Genomic DNA, 26842 nt, shown 5'->3' on the forward strand with positions numbered 1-26842 from the left:
AGTTTGTTGGTGTCTAGACCAATAAAGTACTTTTGTGCAGCTATTTCTAAGACTCTGCTCGTCTCTGTGTTTCCTCTATGCAGCAAATTGAATACCTAATATCACAGTATGCCACGGCCAAGAACAAAGTCATCTATGACCTAGATAGTAAGTAGTTCTTCTCTGTTTCTCCAATAGTAAATTAGGTAGACACAGACAAGTCACTAAGTTTATACACTCAGTTGTGTAGCATGCTTATTATGTGAATTTAATGTGTCTGCTTTACTTGTTTTCACAACTGTGACTTAACTAGCTCCATAGGCAAAGTAGCAACTTTTAAAAAACATCTCTTGAGTATTCTTGCTACTTTCTTCTGGAGGCAGTTCTTTCCTAGAAGTTGTGACTTGCAAAAGCAGAGCCAGGATTTTAAGCTTTTAAATTAAAAACAAAAAAAGGAAGAAGTTATGCCTTGTATACTCAAACCATTAGAACACAAGTTTACTAGAGAACAAAATTGGGAACAAGAGTGACTTGGACTAACGTGTCTATGCTGATGTTTTCTACAGACATAGGTCCATTATTGGGTGGAAGAATACATGATCAGTTGGATAAGGAGGTCCGTCCTGCCTTGGACCAAGTTCTCAATATGGCTGGAGGTACAGTTGCTCACTTTTAATTTCCTCCTCTAGCTAAGATCAAAATATTGCAGGTTCTAAGCTACTAAATGCCAGCTACAGCTTCACTGCAAACATTGCAGTGCTGCCAGTTGTGTGATGAATACAATGTTTTTCCCTTAAATGTGTGATTTAAAGTGTGAATAACCTTTTTTTGGTGGAAATACAGGTTTAGGACTCGTTTCAGTATTTTCCTATAAGTAATAAGTCCTCCACCATATAATAATAGTTTCATTAATCCTTAATCTTTGTATTTTATGCTTTTTTTTTTTTTTTTATAAAGTGAAAATCGAGAGGGCCATTAAAGGTAATGATAACTTAGTAACTGACCCACAGTCCTTTGACCCTTGACTTTGTGAATTTTGACACCATTGTTGCTACTGTGATTCGTCCCCTTTGTTTTCTTCCTTGATGCCTACCTGAGCCCCGAGTTACAGTTCTTGAGTTTTTGATGAAAAATAAACAGTCAGTATATAAAAACTGCACTATGCTATATCTTACTTTGGTGACCACAGAGTGAAGAAAGTAGAAAGGTTTTTTTCTTGTGGGGGTGGAAGTATATATACATACATACATACATACATACATACATACATATAATTTTACTATAAGGCATCCATACTTTAGATTCATGCTTTATTCCTTTATGTGAATGTCTGCTTCTGTTGTCACCAGGTAAATTGGACAAATAAATTCTCTCAATTTTCTTTCCATTTATGAATATAAATGGAAATGATTAAAAAAAATCCAGCCTAGTGCAGTTTTAAGTTCATGGTGTTTTGACAAAATCCCCAAACCCTTTATACTGTAACTGTGTTACCCCAGTGTGATGTGAGCATAAAAAACATGTTTGTGTAACCAATCATGTTACTTTTATTATTTATTTCTTTTTTTTTATTTGAATATGTAACTATGAGAATACCTTGTTTTCTTTTTCTCTTGTTTTTTAAATTCTGAATTACAACTAGATGCTGTGTGGTAGAGGTGGGAATCACCATATATCCCACGATACGATATTATCACAATATTTAACGCACGATACGATATTATTGCAATTTTTTAAAATATTTTGCGATATTCAGATTCTGTACATAAAGGTAAACTTTATCAATATTCATTTTATCTAATAACAAAGTCTCGCACTCAGTCATTCTCTCATTTCAGTCAGTTTTATTGTTGACAAACTGAACGGTTTGTATTACAGTCTAGTCCAACTTAACTGAATGCAACCATCTGGTACAATTATAGCTATTCTAAACTATGCAATTTGTGAAAACTATGCAGCCCCTTCAGCAAATGAAGAATTTGAAAGTAAATTAAAACAAAATATAATTTTACATTAAATAAAAAAGTTTTAAACTTAATTAAAATAAAACATGTCTTAAATTAAAATAAGCAAACTGTCATGTTTATTGCTGCAATAAAAAAAGTTAAACACATTTGGACAGCGAAGGAATGTCAGGATTCTTGCTCAGAAAAAGGATCAACATGCTCTGAAGTCAGAGCATGTTCCAGTCCACAAAAACTTTTTTTGTAACAAAATATCGATTTCTGCTGTCCCTGTATCGATACATTATTAGCAAACAAAATATCAGGGATAGCTCAGTAGGTAAAGTGGTCGCCCCATGATCGGAAGGTCGGCGGTTCGAATCCACTTAACGGCTACCCTGAGGTACCCCTGAGCAAAGTACCGTCCCTACACACTGCTCCCCGGGCGCCTGCTTAGTGGGCTGCCCACTGCTTCACTGAGTGAATGGGTCAAATGCAGAGAAAAACAAGTAATTTCCCCATGGGGATCAATAAAGTATCCATTATTATTATTATTATTATTATTATTATTATTATTATTATTATTATCACGATACTACACAGTATCGATTTTTTCCCCCACCCCTACTGTGTGGATGTTTGACCCAAATATATAGGCTTGCACCACATCAGCAAGAAAAGATGAAAGATCTGTCAGTAAGCATGAAAAAAGTAAAGTTGGTAAAATGTCTGGCCATTGGCATGGCAGTGATTGTACTGTAATTTGGGTTTTTAATATTCATATCCTTTTGGGTTTCTGTTGGGTTTGAGCCAAGTTGTCAAAGCTTTTTATTATTCACTGAGAATGCAGAGTGTAACAAGATAGAAAAAGGGAATACAAAACCAAGAGATATATACTACTACAATTAAAAATGGTGCTTAAGCGTCCATCTATGGCTTCACAGTGTTGCTAATCGTGCCACTATGTGAGAGTGTATTTACCGTTTCCTGTTGTTCACCTTTTATGCCTCTGTTCAAGGATGCTAGTGTTTTTGTTTTCTTTATCCTGTTGAATTTTAAGCATCCTCTGCAGGCTGCTCACAGACTCTATACTAACACTGGCTGCTGTCTTACAATGAACCCAAATGCATGGAAAAGCGTCATTTACTGAACAGCGACATCTTTAATAATGGCTCATATTATTCATAGCATTCCTGTTTGCTTAATGTTCGCCAAAAGCGATTCTGTTGCATGCAGTGCAGTTAACAGTGTAATTTTAGATGCTAGAGATTCACACTAGTATATGAGAACACTACAGACACACTCAAAATGTCAGACCCCATTAGCTTGGATGAGAAACTCAAAAGATATACTTGGATCAGGCCTGGGCTTTACTAGGGATACACCGATTGTGGAGTTTGGGCTGATAGTAAGGATTTCTTAGTATGTGCCTGGGAAACAAAGTACAGTTTTAATATCATTGTGCTTTATTTAAATAATTCATTGTTGCTGACTTTTACTTCAACTACATTATATTTTGAAACAAACATTGTACTTTGTACTCTATACCATAACATAACACTTGAAATGCTTAGTATTTTGCAGATGTTAACTATATAAAGTCACTAATATATAATGTTTTATTAATATAGCTAAAGTTACCTATTACTATATTAGCAATTTAAATAACCTCCAGCTGAAACATTAAAATGAAATACGCATTAATGTTTCAATAATTATGATCCAATGATTCAAGCAGCATAATGTGTTCTTTTGACATTGTAGGATTGTGATTTTAATTAGGTAAAGGGTCTTAATAGTTCCTTTACCACTTAGCAAAACAGTTATTTAATATGAAACAATTTTCTTTTCCTACGTAGTCCCATTTTACACATAATGCTTTTTATAACAGGGTTCAGGGTTGCACACAAGCATGAAAAATCATGCTATATCTGTTTCTAAGCTGTATTTCTGCTATTTCTGGTCAACCATTATGATTTCCTCTGGCCTCCACTGCCTTGTTCTGGTTACCCGATTTGTGTTACCAATACACTGTTTAAAAAAAGCAAAACAAAACAAACAAAACAGCTCCATACTTCCTCTTCACTGGTGAAATCAAAGGCTGTCTAATATCACACATTTACTGTTACAGTATTTTCCAGAAGAGAACTGAAAGATTCATATAAAGTATTCATGATTCTTTGAGTCATCTGAAGCCAAACCACATAGTAGTATCCAATGGGAATAGAGTTAATCGAAAAGCCCTACATGACAACTCCTTTAATTTAAAAATTTTCTTCAAGATAACTAGTGAAAAAACACCTTCATTTTTATTTTTCTGAGGATATAAGACAATCCAGCTGACTTTATTTACATTTTGGAAGAACATGTGACTGCAGCGAGAACAGTCCCAAAAACCACTGTTCTTCATTTTTACTTTTTAGGTACTTTGCTTTGGGCATTTCTCCTTTATTGGTTTTTCCCTCATATATTAAACCCAGTTCACTTGCCATGTCGCTTGTGGTCTCGTTATTTCAGCCATGCGAGAAACCAAGGAGGCCTTGGAGAGCGTTAATGCATCTCTGGAGGTGCTTCAGGATGGAACAGGGAAACTGAGCCTAAACCTGGGCCAAGTCCGGACCAGCATCAACCACACCCTAAATGACACTGACTGCCATGATGAAGACTCGGATGCTACCACAGCCCAGCTATGCCGCAACATTCGCCAGTCGTTGTCCCAGCTGCAGATCAGCTCAAATTTCACACGGGTACAAAACTGTAACTGTGGTGCTCTTTTTGGCACGTGTTTGCAATAAAATTGTTCACACTTAAAAATCAGGCTTAAGTACTTTGGGCTAATGGATAAGTTCAACGTTTTCTGCGTCTGTCTTAAAGTAATCATCTACCTTTCTATATTGACCCTAAAGATTATGCATTATATTAAGCATTAGAAATAATTGTTTTGTCCCATTGTTTCTCATGCAGTGTGCTGCACAGTGAAATACAGCAATAGAAAGGTTTAGGTTATTTTTTTAAGGAGTTATTTGAACTAGTGAAAAAAATAGATTTCTGAACAGCAATCAGGAATTGTTACATTTTGATAATTTCTTATTGCAAATACTTATCAAAGCTGTGTTTTTCACTTGTTAGCTACCCGATGTGAATGCACAGCTGGAAAAGATGAACGATGTATTGAAAACAGACCTCAGCGCTGTCGTTCAGAGGGTGAGCATGAACCACATTAATTGGAGTTTTTTTGTCTTCCAGTCTATTTTCTGATGTATTTTGTCAGTTTTCTTGTTTAGTTGTTCATCTTTAGTTCCTGATTTTTTTTTTCAAATCCAACCAAAACCACAAAATGGACAAAGAAACTTGGTGTTCCTTCTTGTTTTTCCTCCTTTCACAGGGCTTCTCCTCTTTGAATGACACGCCGCATATGGTGATTGAACAGACCAGAAGTGTTGTTGAGAGTAAGTGGCTTTTGAACCGATGTTTTTCTGAAATCAAACACAAAAGTTAATAACTCTTGATATATGTTATTACAATAAGTGCTTATATAAATGAATGGATTTTTGTGTTCTCCTTGCACTCTCTGCGTTTCTCTTTATGTTTATTTTGTTATGTACTGTAAGTTTGTTTCTTGTAGCAAGAATGGGGCCTTTTTGAATTGCACAGATTTCACTTTAAACATTTGTTGATATCGTAGTCTAATTCAATGTTAAATTTAAATCCGGGTTAATATTTTTCCTAAAATGGTAAAACTGATGAATTTATTTATTTTTCAAGTATCTTTACACTCTTCATTTTTTCTGTTTTGAAAAAATGATTTCTCTCAGGTGTAACAAATTTGGTGGATAGCATTGGCAATAACATCAGCAGCTTTTCCAAGGCATTCCCAGTGCAGAGCTGCCTGTCCAACTTCACCATCTTCATTAACCATGTGCACGCCAAGATTGAAGACTACTACCCAGAAATTGACAAAATGGACTTCTACAGGTATTCTTCTTCACTTCACAAAGCATATCTGTGTATTTATAAGTGCTTTGCATAAAAGGAAAACCTCTAAGGGTAAAAGTAAAAAAAACATTTTTATTAAATAGAAACTATCATGTAAATGTGCTGAAACGAGGTAACTATATTAATGCAATATGCCTGATGTTTGACATTTATCTTGCTTTATGTTTTTTCTCTTTTCCTTTTTAGTAAGCTTTGTGTTCTATTTTCATTGTACCCATCCTAGTTTCTGTGCTTATGTGCTTTTTTGGCTGTATAAGCAAGTGGAGCAAAGCTCTCTTTCTCGAGGATGCTTTGACAGTTTGTTGATATAAACCACAGTGGGAACTGTGCTTATTTATATTTTGGTAAACCACCTTCTGTGAGATCTCTAATAGTTTCGCTTTGCCTGCTGCCTTCAGGTGGATTGGCTGCATTGCTCTTTGTTGCATGGTGGTCCTGGTCCTGGCCTTCAACTACCTGGGCCTGCTGTGCGGCACGCTGGGCTATGACAAACATGCCTCACCTACAACACGGGGCTGCATCTCCAATACGGGAGGAACGATGCTTATGGCGTAAGTCCAGTATGCAAAGTGTAAAAAGCTGCCACAACTCAGGTTTATGTTGCTATTTTACAAGTACAACTGTAGTATAACTGTACATGTTCTAGTAGTTTTTACAGTTATTAAAACTGTACTATGACAGACAGCTTGTTTCACTATAAAGCTACAGTTCACTGTGTTAGAATTGTAGACATCAGCTGTACCACAGGGACTATTTGTTCTTCTCCACAGTGGAGTTGGATTTAGCTTTCTCTTCTCCTGGGTACTGATGGGAGTGGTGACCATCATTTTCCTGGCTGGAGGGAACATGGAGAAACTTGTGTGCGAACCATTCCACACCAAAGAGCTTTTCAAGGCAAGTCATGCAATGATAAGGGAGATAAAATGTAAACAGAGTGTTTTTTGATTGTGTAAAAGTGGATCCCACACATAAAGCATACAAAGGGCCCTGCTTTCAAAGATTAATATATATTATTAAATAAAAGTCCTACTTGAAGAGTAAAAGAAACATTCTATATATTTTTCTTTGAAAACTGACTGTAATTCATAGAAAAATCCAACGTGTGTATCTGTGTGTGATACAACTAAAAATGTAAATAGTGAACAAAGTGACAGTCTCACTTTAGCTTCATACATTCAGAAGTGAATATTTTCAGACACAGCACACTGTGATCTCTCTTCATTACCCACTGTGGTGAAGCTGAGGCCGGCATGTGCTTCGTCATAGTGTTTAGTTTTTGTTTTGGTGGTTGTGACATTTGGTGTAGATTAATCTGTTTTAGCTTTACTGGGCAGTCCTCTCAAAAACGTGTCCATGCATTGTTAGCAGTGCAGAACCAATGTGTCATTTTCATTCAGCTTCACTCCACCCCGAGTTATAATTCTGAGATCCCACAGTCTGGGAACCACTGGCACAGATAATTGTTAGTATAAGCACACTACATAAAACTTGGTGTCCCTTAGGTGGGCTCATTGGAATAGCATTTGCTACCAGTTGTCAAGGGCAAGCTGTTATGTGCGTTAAGTCTGAATGCATCTGCACTCAACCCATCCATAATTCAGAAGATCTAATTTTGCCTCAAGTTTAAAAAACAAATAAAGAAATGGGCAAAAAAAGGCTGAAATATTCTGCCATTTTTCTTAATTTATGGTGCATCGGCACTCATGAAAGAGAACGAAGTTTGTCAGATTTGGAGCGGGGTCTCTTAAGTAATTTATAGAAGTTTCTGCAAATGAAATTCATTTTCAGCATTTTCTTCTGTGCCTCCATGATTGCTCTTCTCGACTTTCTTGCCGCCTCAGTGAGGACGAACTGCATCGTGGATGATGATGTGCATTTGTTTCTAATTTGAATTTATAATAATGAATTTACTGATGGATTCATTTTGCTTCTCCATAGGAATTATTGATTATACATCCTGTTTCCTGCTCTCTAATTCACCAGGTTGTGGATACTCCATATATGATCAACCCAGAGTGGAAGAACTTCATCCCTGGCTACATGTACAACGACTCTGAGCTGAAGTTGACAACAGAGAGCTTATACAGGCAAAGAAAATGATTTTTTGTGTATTTAGATGACACTGTCATGCCATTATTCTCACACCCTTCTCCACCTGTCTTCTCTATATTTCATGCATACACTAGTTTACAACAATATGAATGATTTTTTTTCAGCAAGACAACCCATTTATCTAAGTATAGTCTGCAAAATTAATCGATGATGCTGTTTTTCATTTGGCTTAGGGTCAGACATCAAGCATGTGACTGAGTATCTTGTTTCCATTGATGGAAATGCAAATGAGAAAGAAGGAGAGGGTTACTATTAACCTGGCTTTGCTAATTAGGATCATTTTTTTCTACGCTGTCTGCACTGCTTTTCTGCAGCCCCTTTCTTAGTGATTACATGAGCTTTCATCATCTTCCTGCAGTGTGATGCTGCACATTCTCAGTATACTGGGATGGCAGATTCATCGTCACCATTTTCAAACAGAATGTGTTTTCAAGTTTTCACACTTTATAAAGCAAGTCTAAGATATGTGGCTACCTAAATGCTTTCAAGGCATTTTTAGCTTTAATATATTTGCAAACATTTTAAGCTTTTCGTGAATAATACACTGTCTCTCATAAATGGACATATTAGTCATGTACTTCCAGTCAGTTTCACTTGGTGGCAGCAAATATTTTTACTATGACAGAAAGTTACATATTGATATTTCTCTTTCTCTCTCTCTTTCTTTTATTTCCCCTTTCTGATATTTCTGTGTGTATTTGTTTTCGTGTACTTGTCTTCATTAGTACTTGCAAAAAGAACCAAGGCATCTACTCTGCCATGCATCTGGACAAAGTCTTCAATATTTCCTCTTACCTGAACACCACAGTGGTTAGTAACCTTTACGTACTCTGTTGTAGTTATTATTATGATAGGATGCTGTCTTATAATAGCTGAGCAACTAAAATAGCTACTTTTTTTCTCCTAAAGTGTTATACACTTTACATTACTAGTTCATATAAAGATACATGATATTAACCTTTAATAGGACAAATTTTAATCAGCTGAAAAAGAATAACTCTGATGTTGCTCACATATTAGGGTAAAGTCAGGGTAATCTTTGTCCACGTGTAACATTTTCTCTCTTCCCTCCCACTCGCAAAACATGATAAAACAGCTGGATTAAAAACGACTCTACAGGAAATAAGGTCCTTGACTGCAGATGTCTGGGACCTTATTTCCTGTAGAGTCGCATGCAGTACTTCATTTGCATTACCTTAATTATAAGTTCTTAGGTCCCAAACTAAAAGGGATGCTGACAGCTGATAATTTCAGCATGCTTTAGCCCTTAAGTCAGTGTATGCCTGTGTGACATTATATTGATTTAAGCCAGCCACTTCTACATTCAGCACTTTCCTGACACTTGGCACAATTGCCTTGACTCATTGTCACCAACAGATGATATGTTCCATGCGGCTTCTGGATATTGTTCATTTTTCTTCATTAAAGCCTGAAAAACTTTCTAAAAGTCTGACACTTTTTATTCTGTTAATTTACCAATCATACAAGCTATAAGCAGCAAATCTAAAAAGCCCCCCCCCCCTATTGTGAATATACATCTATTCTAAGGAGAGCTTCCCTCATTTAAGCTAACATGCTTGTTATCACCATAGTAACTCTAATTTATCTCACTGTATAAATGCACAGCAGTTTCTCACATGGCTCTAGGTTGTATGCAGCATGGGTGCTAACTTTAACACCAAATGGTGACATGAAATATTATATTATATAGTCTATGATATATACCTTTGAATTGATCATAAGTATTCACATTTCAAAATTCATTACAAAAAAAAAGTTTTAAAAAAATTAATATTTTCAGGCAGTAAATGGGGGTGTCATTGGCGTATGTGGATTCAGTGTATGGAGTGTTGCACAGCTCATCTCTTTGTAGAATTTTCTATATTAAATAAAAGTTGTGCAACCCATCACATGCAGGACATTTCTAGTGTTATTGGAAACACATAAACATACAACCATGTCATCTGAGAACAGCTTTTATTGTCAGTATTTTTGGTCTGGTTGTCTTTAAAGTGCCACAAAACAACAACTTCTTTTTTGGTTGTGAAATTACATATTTCTATTCACGACATCCTTCACGAAAATCACACTTGCCAAGATATGTCTCGGTACGGCTATGGCTTTGCTTTTTGGGACAACAGTCCTTAAAGCATACAGTCCAGTGCAAGCAAAAGTACTCTTACTATTTAATGTTAAATGAAAGGATTATGTAGAGAAATGTATGACTGGGGACTGTAAAACAAAAAAAATCAAGAGAAAACATCACTGGTATATGTAGACTTCCATCCAAACCACATCTTTAAGATTTTGGGTCGCTCGTGTGCCAACATTTGTTTTGTGTTTTTGGAAGCCTTTCATTATTTTCATGTCTATACAGTCACAATACTGGAAATTTACTCAAAGTCCTAAGATTACCAGATTGTCTTTTTTTCTGATGTTATGTCAAGAAAATTGGAACATACACATAAAATATGCATGAATAACATTTAATATATACATTCTAGAACAACTAAACAAAAAAGTATTTTATATCTTTGTGTTAACAGTTCACAAAGGATGTGGTCAGTCAGCTGGACAGTCTTAAGATCGACTTGAGAGGCATAATCCTGTTGGAGGCAGAGGGAAGGCAGAACCTCCTGGATTTCTCTGAAGCAGGGCTGTCAGAGATCAACTACGCAGACTACCTGGAGGAGGTGACGCATCAGCACAAGCATACTGGAATGAGCAAACACATCAGCGGGAAAGAAAAAAATGTGCAACACAAATAAATCCCTTAAAATATGCATGAATGAAGGGGGAAGGGCATAATTGGATAATCAGGCACACAAAACCACGCAGGAAGTAGTGTGGTTTTGTGTGCCTGCAAGGGACAGGCCAGCATACACAACAAAGACAAGAAGCAATACACAGAAGGAGACACACACAATATTTGTGTAAAACAGCTACACAACCAAGGTATTTCTTTGTGATTACTAGACTGAATTGTTCTGTAGATGCACCGGTTTATCTGAGAAAGCACAATCCAAGTAGAAAGAGTGGGGAGTCAAATAATAATGAATTGTTATAAATTCTTACATAATTACACACAAACATATTTCAGCTGTGCTTTAATGGTGTGCTACCAGAAATAGCTCACTTCTGTGGGCGCAGTCTAAGAGGCACCTCCACTGCTGTCAGTTAACATACAACAGGCAGCCATGCTTCGCCTGATAAGAGCTTCAGTGTGATACAGAACAGTGGGTTTCGTCGAGGACCACTGCAGCTCAATTATCCAAAGGTGATCCTGCCAAGGCAAAGAGGATGTAGGAACAGGCAGGGACTTGGCATTTCATGTCTTGTCTAACACAACCCGTCAGGTTCCCTTAGAATTATTTCCCCAGAGTGACTGAAAATAAAATAAAAAAAGCTTTAAAGACTGACTGATACTCAACGCACACACCCTGCAAAAGTCAAGCTGACACATTTTTATGTGCAGCATGTCTCTCTGCTGTCTGTTGGAAATAATATAAGTGACAAAAAGTTATATTAAATAGCTTTCTAGCGGTCTAATTGACTGGAATCTGTGCAGTTGAAAAGCTGCTACAGAAGAAACTACAGGATGAAGGTGAAAATGTAGCTAAAAGAAAAGGAGTGGACAAAAAAACATCTTTAATTTAACTTTGCTACTATAAAGGAAAACAACCTTACTTTTTATATTTTGTTCTCTTTTACTTTGATGTCTTTAGGTGAATAAGGGGGTCACTGTAGTGGATCTACTCTCATTTGCCAGAGAACTGGAGGCCCAGACAGACCTGATGGTAAGAATCTGACTTTTATACAAGCACCCAGTAGTGGTTGTATAAAGTGTTTTCTTTTGTGTGCACACTGATTTAATTTGCTTATGTACTTACAATGCCACAGGAGCACTTGATGGCAAAAAATGAAAAGAAAATACGTGTGTTCTTGCTCTCTAAGCTCTCTTTCAACGGCTCTGCCTGAACAAATAAAAGCTCTCAATGATGTGTGACTGCCGTCCATTGCATTTAGGGCAGCACAACATGCTCATTCACTTTCAATTTCTAAGTCCATTAGGGTCCTGTAGAAAGATGGAGTTTGTAGTTAGTTGATTTTAGAGAAAGGGGCTTTTAAAGAGATTTTAATCTAAAGGTCCCATAAGTTTGTTGTCCTGAAGTAAACCCAGCTGTTCCGTAAATTCAATAATTTGATTCCTCTCCTGGATGAAAGGGATAAAGAACTATATTCTAATGTACTGTTATATAAAAGGCAAGGAAAAAATTAAGAATGTATAATATATGTGCTTCAATTCCATCTAAGCCTTTGATATATTTATCTTAATATATTTCAAGATTGTGTGGTTGTTTGTGCGTTTCAGCCCAAAAGTAATCTGCAGTCTGCTCTGAAAGGCCACGTTAGCACTCTGCGGCAGATCCACAGGCAACAGATCGTCCCAATGGAGCAATCCATGGTAATGCCCTACTGTGTTTCTCTGTTTACTATTGAGATAGCTATTTCTGTTTTCTGCTTAGATTCATTTAGTTATTCTCTTTGAGGAAAGATTCGTCCTACATCATTTCAAAACTATGTGCCAGTGGTTGCTGATTTAATTTGCATTAAGTTGGTGTATTCAGTTGTCATGGTTGTTTGTCTGCCCCTCCCTTCAGACAGGAATTGATATGACTTTCAGGTGAATTATAGAAGTGATAAAAGTATGTGTTAGATGCATTTATTGGTGTGTGTTTATTTAAGTTAGTTTTAGTCAGTAAGTATTACAAGCTAATCTTCATTTTAACTAAACAGTGGCCAAACTTTAAAAAAATGAAGAAAAATGAATTAATTAAGAGGATGGGGAAAGAAGCGGAATAAGATATAAGATATTTACTTGACAAAAAATAGGGTGTCATTATGGTGGCAGCATCCTATATATATATTGTTTGCTATGTATATATTGTATGATCGTAAACAAAAAATTCAGTTCTCTTAAGCTCTAAAGAATATTTAAAATCTTTCGGTCCACTGTCTTTACTTTTCCCACCTCAGTGGGTAGTTGATTTTAGGCTTTTTAAACCTGAGGTCCTACTTGCACAGGCCTATACTGTGTACTGGTTGGTAACTACTGGTCGGTAAGAAAAAATGTGCATTCCCCAGCAAGTTGGTGAATTGTTGCTGGAGTTTGCTGGCAGTCGCTTGGTGAAATGGGTCACGTCATCATTTGCTTTCAAAGTATATGTCGTGCCTTTTGAAACATTTTGGTTTCCAAGATAGGCATACAGTCTCGATTTCCAATTTGTGACACACTTTTTCAAGTGTCATTACCTTTTAGTGGTTAGCCTCATGAGTGTCTGCGGACCATTTAGTGTCATCCATGCAAAGTACCATGGACTGCTAGTGATATAACCTATCACAACACTGAGGTAGAGCAGGTCATCTACTGATCAGAAGGTTAATTGTTCGATCCCTGGCTCCTCCAGTCTGTATGCCAAGTATTCTTGGATAAGATACTAACCCCAAATTGCTCTCCGATATGTTCGCACTAAGAAACTTAGAAGACGGTGCTTGTGTGATTGGGTGAATGCACCATGTTGAATAGAGCGCTTTGAGTACTCCAGGAGAGTAGAAAAGCGCTATATGGGAATCAGTCCATTTACAAGGAGGAGTTTGTTGCAGCACCCTTTTTACAACCTATTTCATACAGTAACCTTGAGGACCACTCAGTCAGACTGGGGATCGCCAACTGGTCTCTAGGCCTGTGTTACTGACGCCTAACATAACACTTTGTCTGGTGCCAAAATACAGAGACATAAGCAACCAGTGGCTAGTTGAGCTCCATATTTTACTTGGGACTAGGGCTGGGCCATATCATACCGTTCACGGTAATACCGGTATAATGTTGGGCAACAACAAGAAAATGAAATATCGCGATAGAATTTGGGTAAAATGCGCATGCGCGGTGCCTTTGTTTTCATACGCATATGGGAAAAAGCATGCCGGCGGCGACGGAGAATGAGGAAGGCGAAAGCGGATCGTTGAATGAAACGGATGAACCAGAATTGGTTTGTAAAAATACTGCAGCTTCAGTGGTGTGGAACTGGCACACTTTAAATCAATCCTTTGATTTTTCTGAAAATCGACAGTGGCCCTTTATAATCCCGTGTGCCTTATGTATGAATTCTGGTTGTGTTTACTGACCTCGAAATGATTTTATGTGCTACACAGCGCTCGCAAATCTGTCAAATGTTTTAGTACGACTTTGCTAAGCTACAAACCCGCACCGCTTGATGGATTGTTGGAGCATTACGGCTATCATAGGCGGAGCCTCGCGGAGTGATACGTACTGTGCTTCAACATAATATTGCCGTATTGTGTGTGTATAACCTCTTTTTAAGTTTTGTGGATATTATACATGGTTATGCTGAGGATATGTCGGCCAATTTCCACTGGAAATGCCTTTTGGTTAAACTGTCAGCGAGGAATTTGCATTTGCACTGTTAAATTTATATATAACTTTAATGCACATAAAAAAACAGCTGCTTGTTTAAGTGAAAATACATTGATGGTTTTGGGGTTTTTTTGCACTAATAAAGTTGTGGAGTTGTAAAGTATTTTGTTTAGTGTCAATTATATCGTCAGTTATATCGTTATCGCAAATTTACAAATGTATATCGTGATAAATATTTTTGGTCATATCGCCCTGCTCTACTCGGGACCACAACAGAGCTAAAAGACATGAGCCCTGTAGATTTATTTTGTTATAAATGACTATATCGATATGTGTTAGATGTCAGGATCCCAAACTCAAAGCTACCAAGTAGGAGTATTTTCTGTTAACATTTGCAAATATATATTTCAGAGAATTACATAAACCTTGACAGAGATAAGACATTTATATGATTCATTTAATATAATTTAAATGGGAAATTCTGACCCTCAGGCATGTGTCATCTAAGACATGACTGTGAAAAACAAATTAAATATTCAGTTTTATGCCACTCTTCTGAATAACAGCAATTATTTACAGCTACAAGCAGTTCAGACGAGCAGTGATATTCTTCAACACAGATTTTTACAGCTGCTTTTTTTTATGTTGTTCTTTTTCCTCTTTCAACTTCAAGAAGTATGTTAGAGCAAGGGTAAGCAGAAATGCGTTCGTCTTGTGTAATAAGTGTCCCCATTCGTTATGTGGAACATTAACAAACACTGACATCATTTAGAGCAATTTTATTTATTTTTTAAAAAAGAGGTGGGAAAAGTCCAATTTTAGGCTGCATTGTGTGTTTTTATTAAATGTACATTATACTCATGTACTCTGGTGTTATACGTGAAGAGTTTTGTGCTAAAATGTCAGAAATATCCACTTAAAGAAAAGAAATGTTGTGTAGCAACCCTATCTACTTAGTCACTAGTGGAAGCAAAGGAAAGACCGGTTAGTTGTTGCATATGTTACAATTAATTGGCCTTTGAAGCTAACTGAATCATGTTTTTCTTTTCGTTGTGGATATTTAATTTTGGAACAGAACTCTTTAGCATGCAAAGATGTTATTCATCAAGTGTCGGTTGATTCTGGTTTCCATTTCTGTTTCACTGGCTTATTTTTTGAACGGATGTCATTAACCTCTGAACTTTGACCTTTATACCTAAAATTTTGGTGCTCTACAGAGTGCGCTGAACCAGAGTATGAGGTTCCTGGAAAGAACAGCCTCTGATCTTCCTGTAAGTAAAATAGTCCTCAAGTTTAAGTCAGAAATAATTTAATCATCATCGTCTAAACGAAACCCGTTGTTTCTTCTCCGTAGAACAAAATCTTAGCTGTTCTTGATGCCATCAAAGCTGCGCAGTTCCTCATCTCGCAGAACGCTACGCATTTAATAAATCGGGTAACAGCTGAATTATTTTTCTTTGCTTTTATACTTGATTTGTATAAAATGCTGTACTTACATTGTGTCCTAATCTTCCTTAGGAGTCCAGAAAGTACACCAACACCATTATTGGCTACTTTCATCAATACATTGAATGGGTGAAAACATCTGTAAGTTTTGGTGTTCTAATTTGCTATTTTTTCTAAGAAGGGGAAACAAAATTACAGTTTTGCAAAAAAGGTTGTTTGTTTGTTTTTTGTTTGTTTGCTTTTTTTGTTTGTTTGTTTTTTTAAGCAAATATCAACCTGTTACTGATCATTAAGAACCTGCACCAAGATTTAGATAGCACTTCCACAAACGATGAAAACTTCAATCAGCAGATATGATGTTTATCATATCTGATATATAGTACACGGCTCATTCTTTGTCTTATTTCAGGAATGATGTAAAGCTCATATTAAATCTTTCTTTTCTCAGGCAGATTTAGATACTACGACACTAGAGAGCTGGACACACAAGACATTTTAGGTCTCAGGCTCTACAGTAGTCAGATCGCATTTAAATCTGCCTTTTACTTGAATCGTCTACATTGAGACTTTATATTGTCGACTCACATTGATTCCATTGGAATCACTTCAAGTCTTCCAATAAAATGTTTCAAACTACAAAGAATAAAATTCAGAAGGAATTACAAGAAATAATTCTCAGTAACACCATATTTCACTTGCTGGAATGTGAACATTCTGTCTCCCTTTGAAGGTGTGGGTCTATTTCTCACAGTGTTAATTTAGCCTGAAGCGAATGTTGCATTGCAAAACTTTGCATGTTGCATAAAGGTTTTGGAGTGTATAAAGAAAAGTCAAATATAACAGTTACGACCTCTATAAATTTGAGGAATTTGCTCTGTGGCATGTTGGTTTCTGCTTTAGTTAACTAAAGGAATGAAAGTAAAAAAAACAAGATGCTTGAATCATGAAGCTTTTCTGTTGATCTCAGAAGTCTCTTTTTGTTTGCCAAGAACACTGCAGGGAGACGTTGTGCAATTGTTTACATCTCCAAGACAGACTTTAACGTGCAACGTAATTGTACAGTGTTACTGAATCTGTTGTGTGTTGACATTTCCTGTTTATATCCTCTGTAGCTGGCTATGGAAGTTGCACCATGCAAGCCCTTCAGCAACATGGTGGACACAGCAGAAATCATGGCTTGCAGTTTCGTGGTTGACTCTATGGTAACAATATTAGAAGACAGAGCCTGTTTAAACAGACTTGTAACAGATTATATTTGGGTTAAAAACTCTATAACTGAGTAAAGAAGGTTGATTCCCACTGTAAAAGTCACATCCAGTACTGTTTTGATGGATGGTTATGAGCATAGCAAAAGTGTGACAGTTTTAAATGGCTCTAACTGGAGCGACTACTGTCTATCTTAATCTATTATTCATTTGATTTATATAATGTCCTGAGGGAAGACATATTTTATATTACTTGCATAGCCTGAACTTTTGCATGAAATCTTTCCTCAGTAATAACAGAAGGCTAAAATAATTATGAATTTATATCCTGATGGGTTATCATTTCCACCCTAAGTACTTGCCTTTCCAACAGAACACTTTCTGGATGGGCCTGGGCTGCAGCACTCTCCTCCTGCTCCCGAGCATTATTCTAGCAGTAAAACTGGCCAAGTACTACCGCAGGATGGACACAGAGGATGTTTACGATGAGTGAGTATTTGTACATGCTCTTCTACTTTTCCCTTAAATGTATTTATAGTTTTCATATTAAATACCTAGTCAGTGTAAAGTTAAGTAACATCTACACTGCCCTGTGAATGTCCACATACTGTAAGACAGTTTATATGTCACATTTTGATAATGGTTGCAGGACATCCTTCTGTTATTTCTATTCTGTCTTTTCTATCTGCTTTGTGCATGTTGAGCTGCAAATCATATGAAGGAATCAAGTTTTTATTTTTTATATAAATATTTTAGCTGAATTTTTGGGGTTTATTGCAGTCAAATGAACTTTGAATGGGTCTTGTTTGTCACGTTGGCTCTACAAGTTTACAGTTGACTTTCTTTTCCTCCCTTTTCTCCTCTCTGTAGTTCCTCTGTTTCTGGGACTTGGCATTTCACTTTGTGATAACCATTTCTACTATTTCCATTTCCCACATCCCTTATTTAAACTTTCATTTTTTCCCCATCACTCTCTATCAAGCACTTGGCACTTTAAAAAGAAGCATTGGCACATCTGTTTGTTTATTTTTCTTCTTTACACACATTTTTTTAACGTTCTTTGACTCTGCAGTCATACAGTAGTTTTTTCTATAACGTCTCGGATGATCAATGGCATCCCTTACTTTGTAATCTGACTGATTACAAGAAACTATCTGGTGCATTTCCTTTACCAACTTAATGATGTTATGTTGCTGGTTTTTTTTTCTTTTGTGTGTATCTTTATAGCCCTGAGACAATTCCCATGAAAACGTAAGACATTTTATCCACCTCCCTCTCCTTTTCAACGTCTCTCACTCTGTGCTTTTCTCTGATTCTTGTACATAGAACTGTTTACTAAATTCTTGGTGCTGGTTTGCATTTCTAAGCTTGGAATTGCTCTTATGGGTGGATGGTGTGGCTTCTTGTCATGTGCTACCTTTTGAAAAGTGCCCCTTACCTTTCATGAAGGGCTCTTGCAATCATTACCTTACAAGTCCACCTGTTTTTGTAAGTTATAGTGTAAATAACAACAACATGGTTTCTACTCCAAATATGTGTACTTCCTAACATCTTTGAAAAGTTTAGCTTCTCAAAAAAAAAAGAAAGCATTTGTATGCAAGCATTTCAGCATGGCGTATTACCTTACATTTTTCATCGCTCTTTTTTTGTTTTTGTTTTTGTTTTTACAATATTTTGTTTTCAGTATGGAAATTGGTAATAATGGTTATCATAGTGAGCACTTACAAGGTATTCCTAATCCTATGATGACAAGGTAAACATTACATTAATCCTGTTAAGTGCATGTGATGGTGGAGGTGGAAGCATGCCGGAGGAGCTTGGCCTGGCATAGTGCAAGACTGCAGGGGAGCTGATTCATTGCATGTACACGTGTAGACATATTGAATATCTGGAGGTCATAAAATTGAAAAGTAATGGCAGCAGAAAACGTGAAAACCTAAAAAGGCCAGCAGAGTATTATCAACAAATTGTGTGATGAATTGCAGTATCTAGATTCTGTAGGATTAGAGGAGAACAGGATGGTAACGCCATGACTTCTGTGCAAGCACTGAGCAATGCAAGAGGTACTAGTGTAATTTAAAGGCTGGAAGTAAAGGAAAATGGATAGCCCGGCTTTGTGTAAGATGAAAAAAATCTAATTACCCGGGCCTCTAATGCTCAACTATTATGCAAAACAACCAGTGTTGGAGGTGGAGGAGTATTCAAGTGCTTTACATAGTATTATTTATTAAGATACTAAAGTGTTGTGGTTGGTTGATGTAGTTTTTCTTCTTCCTCCACCTTTAATGTTTTTAGTTACATGTTTAGTTAGGAACTGCTGCGATTGCTTTTCACTTTCTCATTTTGCCAGTTTTTTACTTTGTGTCTTTTGAGGAATATGTTACTAACTAGGCATGCTCTCTGTGCACACGTTCTGGTGGAGTGAAGAATCTTCCTCTTTCCTCTCGTTTAGAGTCAGCCAAAGTCCGATGAATGTACACCTGATCATTATGTTCAGAGAGAGGCAAGCATGTCAAGCTTTTGTGTGATGCTGGAAATGCTCCTTTTATTTGTTTTCCCTTAAACTAACAAAACATCTAATTGCATGTTATGTATTTTTAAGTTGCATTTGGACGAGGATGAATTTGGCCAACCAGCCAACCTTAACAGGAGCTATAGGCAGAGAGCAAAACAGCTAAATTACAGATGAGTCCAGTCTCAAGATGGTCTTTGCTTGTGCAGTTTTCCTCACTGTCCTACATTTCATATGAGATGCAGTTCATATTTCTTTTAAATACAAATATGAGATGGAATGAAACCTGCATTTTCCTTTATTTATCCAGTTAAAAGTCCAAGATCTAGCCAAAGCTCTCTAAAAAAATAAAGGGGCAGTAAGTATTCTACAACCTGATGACCTTTCTCTGCTGTTCGGAACAGTCCAGGAGATGGAAAGATTTTTGCATCAGTTTTTGGTAATCTGAAGGTATTATCAATAACAACGGCAACAGCCTCGTGAAATACTACATTTCTCATTTGCAGTAATTGTACTTAATGCCTCTTTAATTGGCCGTCCAGTTTAACTGAGTCGATATCGATGCAGCTGTTTTGCTCTCTGCCTTGTGAGCCGCTCGTCTTTTTTCCTCTTCCATTTCAAATAAATGAAGAGGAGAAACCGGCGGCTTTACAAAACGATGATGGATTTGTTGAATTTTAGCTGTTAACGTTGTCTCCTTTTTGTGTATCTTGTGTGTTCTTGTGCTGGTAGCATCCCTACCTATGATACTATGAACAGGTTCCCGCGGGCCTCGGCTCCTCCGAGGCACATCGACTGGTGACAGAGCCGCCTCTTGTTCTGGCTCCTGAAAGGTACTGCAAAGCTAATGAATCAGACAACTGTTTCTCTAACATGATTTTAATTAATCCTCCTTCTTTCCAGTCTCACATCTTTCCTTCTCACAGCTGCCATCTTATCCTGACGTTCTGTCTGCAGTAACTGTGCCATCGTGCTCTCTCCTGTTTTTGGTCTTATGTTTTTGTATTTGTACCCTGACCTAATTCTCTTACTGTAACACCTCTTTACAGCTTGTTTTAGTGCATTTCTGCTCACTGAAGAACCATCATGGTGAGAATGACTAATTTTGGAATCATTAACATCTTTATTCAGTGTGACGGCTTGCTTAGTCGGTGTGCTGTGTTTGTTCTCTGTCGCTTGTAAGTTCTGTTTTGTTTTTGACAAACGCTGCATTTATGCCTTTTTCGGAGAAAATGTTAAATGTGTCACAATTACAAGCCGTGAAATACATTCAGTCACTTAGCTTTTAAGTTCCTGAAACTGAGACGTGTGAATACAACAAAGCAGTGGTAACACCTGCACTTCTCTGATGAAAAGCTTGTGTTTTTAGTGGATATAATGTGCTTTTCTCCAAATATTTTATTCTCCTTGGGTTTCTTAATGGGACCTACAAAATAATAGGAGTACTTTTAAATTCTGTGCATTCTACTATGCCATCAACACCTCACACTGCTGCAAGCTGCACTTTTTTACAGTGTTATGTCTAGACACTTTATAATGGCCGTGTTGTTTTTTTGGACTGTATTGTACTGAATTGTTCCTAACTGAGTACTTGTGTCATGGAAAAGCAGAACAAGCACAGAGAAAAGCTGCAGTATCTGAAAACTAGCTGATGCAATTTTTACAGTGATGTAAACTGCCAGCTGGGTAATGGCTAACATCACATGCTGGTAATACTGTTGCAGTCCAAGTGCTAGATGTAATGAATTGCACAATTAATTGTTATTTTCTTAATTTATTAAGTTTTATTTTATTTCTGAGAAAAAACTTATTTTCAACACTTGCAGGCTTTCTTTATTTTGAAATAAATATTCCTATTTTTTTTTATATAATTCTCACAGTTGCAGAACTAAAAAGGACCTGCTTTTATTCTCATTTTAAATTTGGTACATGATCATGATATCTTTGAGTTGCAGTTCATTAAATATCAAATTTTTTCCAGAATCATTTTAAATTCAAAAACAGGGAAAATGCTTTAAGCTCTGTGGAAAGCAGGTTTCATGCGAGTATTGTATCCACAAAAGGCTCGGTGTAGTCTTTAAAAATATTCTCTGGAGTATGACAGACTGTTTTTTTTGCTTTACAAAGCAGCCAGAGCTCCATAAATCTCATTCAAGAAATGCAGTATGTTTTAAGTTATTTACTGAATTGTTTTAAAAAACAAAATCTTAATTCTCTTTTCTCTTAACATTTGTGTTCTCAGTGCCCTCCAAAACTGGAACTGAAATACGTCATAGTAGGTTTGCCTTTTTACTATTTTTACATTTTAAATTGAATCCACAGTGGCTTTATCAACAGAATGAGTTTCGATTCCTGGATCAATAGTTGGTATTAAAGTAGTTCAGTACTGTTGCTGTTAAAGTGACAATTTAACAAGCAGCTTACACTCTGCAAATCCAATTTTCCCCAAAGGAAGTGGGAAAGTTTGCAAAATGAGTAGTTATAGTAACTTGACAGCTCATCACTATGAAGATAACAAAAATTCTTTTGGGCCTGGGTAATTTTTAGATCTCATTTATTTATTTATTTTTGAAAATGTTGATTTGTGCTATGTGGTGCAATGAGTCTATGTAGCTTCTTTACACTTTAAAAATAATTATCATTTTAAAAAGGGCAGTGGTTGAGAAGAATGTGCACCAATCATCCATAAGATTTAAACCCCTTATCGTCACAGTGGCATCTGTCAAAAGATGGGCTATATTAGGTATCAACTGAACTATTAGTACTTGAAGTTGATGTTTAGAAAGCAGCCAAAATGAGCTGGCAATGCAGTGGTAGCAGTCTGGTCACATTGCGCTACTACTGCTGGGATTGCAAATTGCTCTAAAGGAAACCCTGACAATGATGCTAAAGCTGCAGGTTGATAGCCACCCTGCTCATTATAATAAATGAGGATGGACGTTTAATGATAAAGACAAAGACCCAATTTGCTGTTTCTGCAGAATTATGTGAACAAAATCCAAATTGCATCAGATCTGTTTTTCTGTAAGGTAGCACTATGCTCAGCTCCAAATCTGGACAAATGCCAGTACTCACTACTACAGTACTCACAGTATTTTTAGAATTTGTTGTTAGGCAAGTTGCATTTGGCAGCTTCTTTGACATTGTATTGATTAGTTTCTAGTCCACTCTGACCAAACGGTCAACCACTTGACCCTGACAGCTACAACTAATATCATCCTTGGAGTTCTGCCCAGATAATCCAGGATCTCACTCTCAAAGGAATATTCTTATACCTGCCCTACCGTAAAAACCTGATAAATGAAAGAGGTTGAATTTTTATCTGAGTTGTCGTCCATCTGTGCAGAGGACAACTGAAGCTCTGTTAGAGTGATTTTTAGTCATCTCCTTGACGAGAGAACTGCTTGTTCTTCACACAGTTTGGGCATATATCTTAACCCTGCTTAAAGATTTAAAAATAGGCTTATACCTGTGATCTGATCTATGTCTGTATGTCTGAATACCTTTTGAAATACTTTCTTAAACGCATGTTTCAGTTCAGTAAAGTACATTATAGTAAAATGTGCAAAACGTGATTGTGTCTACATACTTTATGAACTAACTTTATCCAGCATCACATCCACCAGGTGTCTTTTTTGGGGTTGACTAACTAAAGCATGTTATTCTCTCATCTGTTTTTAAGCTTTTAATTTCCTAAATCCTTGGACCAGATGAGGCTCAGTGAAAGCTGGTTTCCTCACAACAAAAGAACAATTGCCCTGCAGGCGTTATCTTCAGCGATGAACCGAACCTTCTCGGCCTTCAGTACGGTTACAGCCTGCAGGATATCAAACTCCTCTCCCCTCAGCATCAATCTGAGCCAGGCTTGTTCTGCATTTTTTGTAAAGGACTGCTTTGTCTGCGTTTACATTTGTTCAGATATGAAACAAAGCAGAAAAATATTCAGTGACGGGACATGACATTAACTGTGATGCTTGTTCATTTTAATGTGCTTCTTTGTGCTTACGAAAACAAAAGCTGGAAGGTCAGACGAAGGTAACTGCAAGCAGAGGACTCTTTATTTTTCCTTCTCCTGCTTCCTGCATTTAAAAAGAGATGTGACACTTTCAACTCAAACTAGTGGCAAACTAGTGTGTCATTACATCTGTGATGAATGCAAATTAACGATAACAGTCTGTTAAAAAGTGTTGAATAGTGCAAATACTTTTTTTTAAGTGCAGCATGTGTGAAGTGGTGGATCTGTGGTGTCTTCATGATTGAGAATTTGAGTAAAGTGGTAAAATAGAGGTTAGGGGGTATTCTACAAAAACATTAGTCTCTTTAAAATGTTTACAATATCACAGGAACGTTTATCTTTGCTGGTTTGATGCGCATTACAAAAGACTGGTTGCCTTTGTATGGAGTTTGAGAGCTGCTACTTTTTAAAAGAGGAAATCTGCCAACAGCGAATCTTACACTGCTGAAAATCAACAATCTGGGAGTTATTTGTGCAGTAAAGATCCAAACTGTACTCTTTTTTTCCTAGAATACCTATCTTCCCGCACCCTGTGTCATCTACATCTACAGGTGGCAATTCCCTACATTTTTCCAGAATGCCTTTTAAACAAGTCATTTGTATCCAGTGGGGATGTTATATTACTTTATTTCAAAAAGATGAAATGAAATGTAACAAACTGATTCTGTAATGCTTTCTACTGTGACGATGATGTCCGCAGTATGTTTTGCTCATGCATTATCTTCCCAGGGTGTCAAACACCGCCATTCTGTCTGTGGCTGCTGGCCTCTTTGATCCGTGCGAGGTGTTCTGTGGTGTTAATATGGAGACGCACTGACTGTAATATTTGATACTGAGAGACCAGGATATTCATCTTTATTATGTGGGAGGCAAGGTGGTGATGATGTAAATTACAGGTTTTCCAGTGTTTGTGTTTCATGTCCGTTTTGTTGTCATTTTACGTTCACCTTCACTGGGTGCTTGGTTGGGTTTAGGCACGAGAACTAGCTGGTTATTTTTAGGAAAAAATGGCCGTTTTGATTAAAATATTCCCCTTAACAACGCTGCAACTTGAAAAAAATGATATTAATTGGACTCTTGTAATTAAGAGTCCATATAGCAACACTCATCTCACTATTAGCCGGTGCGTCTCAGTACTAACGTCCTACATTCAAAATGTGCATCTCAGACAAAATTACTGTATTTGATGCCCTGGGAATAAGATTGCTCCAATTCAAATTCTGAATATGTTTTAATCTTTTAGGTTTTAAATGCTTCCTGATGGGTCAATGAAACCTCATAGATTAGGTAAGCTGGTTTTTTAATGGTACTATGGGGCAGAAATGTTGGGGCTAACCCCCCACCTCCTCGGCCCTTGTTTTGATAATAATTTCTGGATATCTCAGGTATACAAGAACCTTGAGGAAGTCTCATCCCCATATAGCATGTTACTGATGTGGACAGACCTTCAGCACCATAAAACAAAATCACACCAGTTTTTTTCCAACAGTGTAAGCTTTTTTAGGTGGATTTTCCCTTTAAATCATAGACTTAATTCAAAACACAAACAGACATATGTCTGGCTTTTAGGTTCCCTGTGTGGCAGATTGAATCCTTTGTCACATGGGACCAAGTTTTGTTGAGTTCACTAACATAATATTTTTATTATGATTTGTTTTTTCGTAGTGGTGATACTTTTACAGTGGAGAATAATTCTCAAGCCAAATCTTTTCTTTCTTTCTTTCTTTTTTTTTTTTTAAACTGTAGTTCTCAGGTCTTTAGGGGTCTATCAACTATGTGCTTATTTTGTTCCTCTGCTTTGTATAAACCCACAGTAGCTATGGATACATTTAAAGCTATGAAAAAAGTGAATGTATTCAAGAGCTATTTTCTTTTTATTTCACATTGCTTGATATGGAATTTGAGAAATATGCTGAAATCTATGTGTAACGCAACGGGCAAACAGATCCAGTTGTCCCACTCTCTTTGCCCTTATGTTTACAGGTTAGATTTGCAGCTGCTGTTAGCAGAGTAATGATGGCGAAAAGAAATTAGACAATCCATGATTGGGAATAGTGAGTGCTGTCAATCAAGAGTAGAAAAATAAGCATGCTTCATGTTTTGCACAGCATGGTGTTGATGCACACTCTCAAAAAAATGTCCATCTTAACACTGAAACATATATTTCTGTTAACATAGCACAGTTGTTCTTTCAAGTACCACACAATCATTAATTTAGGGGAAAATAAAGTGATAAGAATATTTGTCTCTAACATTGGCATCAATGAATTAGCATCAGAAATATGACTGAAATATCCAGTTTATTTATCTTATTTCAATATTTTAATTTCCAAAGCTGTGTTATTGTAAACCAGGGCTAAGTGACGATGAGAAAAGAAATACTCTGTATAGATAAACCTAAATTATGATGTAGTAATAGAACATATTTGCAGTGTAGGAAACTCCCAGCATCAAGATGAAGTTTCTGAATTATATTGAACTTTAAACACAGACGGGCTTCTATTGAGTCACTGATGTTCTTTTTATTTTGAGACACATTTCTTGTTAAAATGGACATTTTTGAAGTATCCGTGTGCTCACAGGACTATCATTGGGTTTCTGCGAAAGTTTGGATGTGAGAGAAAAATGTTTGAATTTACTAAGTGCTTACACTAGATATCCTGTATGCTAACCCTGGATGGATCAGATACAGCGGTAACTGGTTTGAACTGTGATGCTCCAAAGTTGGGCACTGATGGAGCCACTGAAGAGTAGGTTTATATGATGTGATGGAAAGAAAGTGTATAAATTGTGAATAAAGTTTTAAAATCCAAAGTTTGCATTTCAGTGACATTTTTCTTTTGTGGTCTGTGTTTTGAATGAGCCATACAGTTTGGATCAACTTGTTTTAAATGGGCAAATGTAGTTCACAACAATTTCATTTTTTCTTTATTTGGTTTTCTAACAAACAAGACAAAAAAACTTAAAAAGGAAAACAGTTTAACGCAAGAGTGCACATTCTTATGTGGTGCTGCCACTGTTATGTTACTGGTCAGCTATTTCTATAAGAGGTTATCATCTTCCATAAGCATTTGTTTGTTCCTCTGGTTGGAGGTTTTCTGAGACATTAAATAGTTCAGTATATGAATAACCACCACCACTACAACCGCATAGCAGCCCTACTTCTAAAAAGGCTTGTGTAGAGAGAGATGAGCACAA

General features: G+C 36.7%; 1 protein-coding gene across 17 annotated transcripts in view; it reads left to right on the forward strand.

Annotated features, from left to right (window-relative positions):
* Positions 1-26458, forward strand: part of prom1a (prominin 1a) — an 88057-nt gene extending 61599 nt beyond the window's left edge. For 2 of the 17 annotated variants that reach the window (XM_026183086.1, XM_026183135.1), the window contains 25 exons: positions 84-147; positions 546-635; positions 937-960; positions 4440-4669; positions 5052-5126; positions 5308-5371; positions 5738-5897; positions 6317-6469; positions 6689-6812; positions 7902-8005; positions 8756-8840; positions 10577-10723; positions 11756-11827; positions 12403-12495; positions 15140-15157; positions 15684-15737; positions 15821-15901; positions 15985-16053; positions 17025-17114; positions 17491-17606; positions 18345-18368; positions 18802-18870; positions 20362-20718; positions 21872-21904; positions 23312-26458. In XM_026183086.1, coding sequence (XP_026038871.1) covers positions 84-147; positions 546-635; positions 937-960; positions 4440-4669; positions 5052-5126; positions 5308-5371; positions 5738-5897; positions 6317-6469; positions 6689-6812; positions 7902-8005; positions 8756-8840; positions 10577-10723; positions 11756-11827; positions 12403-12495; positions 15140-15157; positions 15684-15737; positions 15821-15901; positions 15985-16053; positions 17025-17114; positions 17491-17606; positions 18345-18368; positions 18802-18870; positions 20362-20431 — 2076 coding nt within the window. In that variant the 3' untranslated portion in view covers positions 20432-20718; positions 21872-21904; positions 23312-26458. The other 15 variants (XM_026183143.1, XM_026183158.1, XM_026183095.1 and 12 more) reach the window with 14 other exon arrangements.
* The last annotated feature ends 384 nt before the right edge of the window (positions 26459-26842 follow it).

Source organism: Astatotilapia calliptera, chromosome 2 (assembly GCF_900246225.1).
Source record: "Astatotilapia calliptera chromosome 2, fAstCal1.2, whole genome shotgun sequence".
Lineage (NCBI taxonomy): Eukaryota > Metazoa > Chordata > Actinopteri > Cichliformes > Cichlidae > Astatotilapia > Astatotilapia calliptera.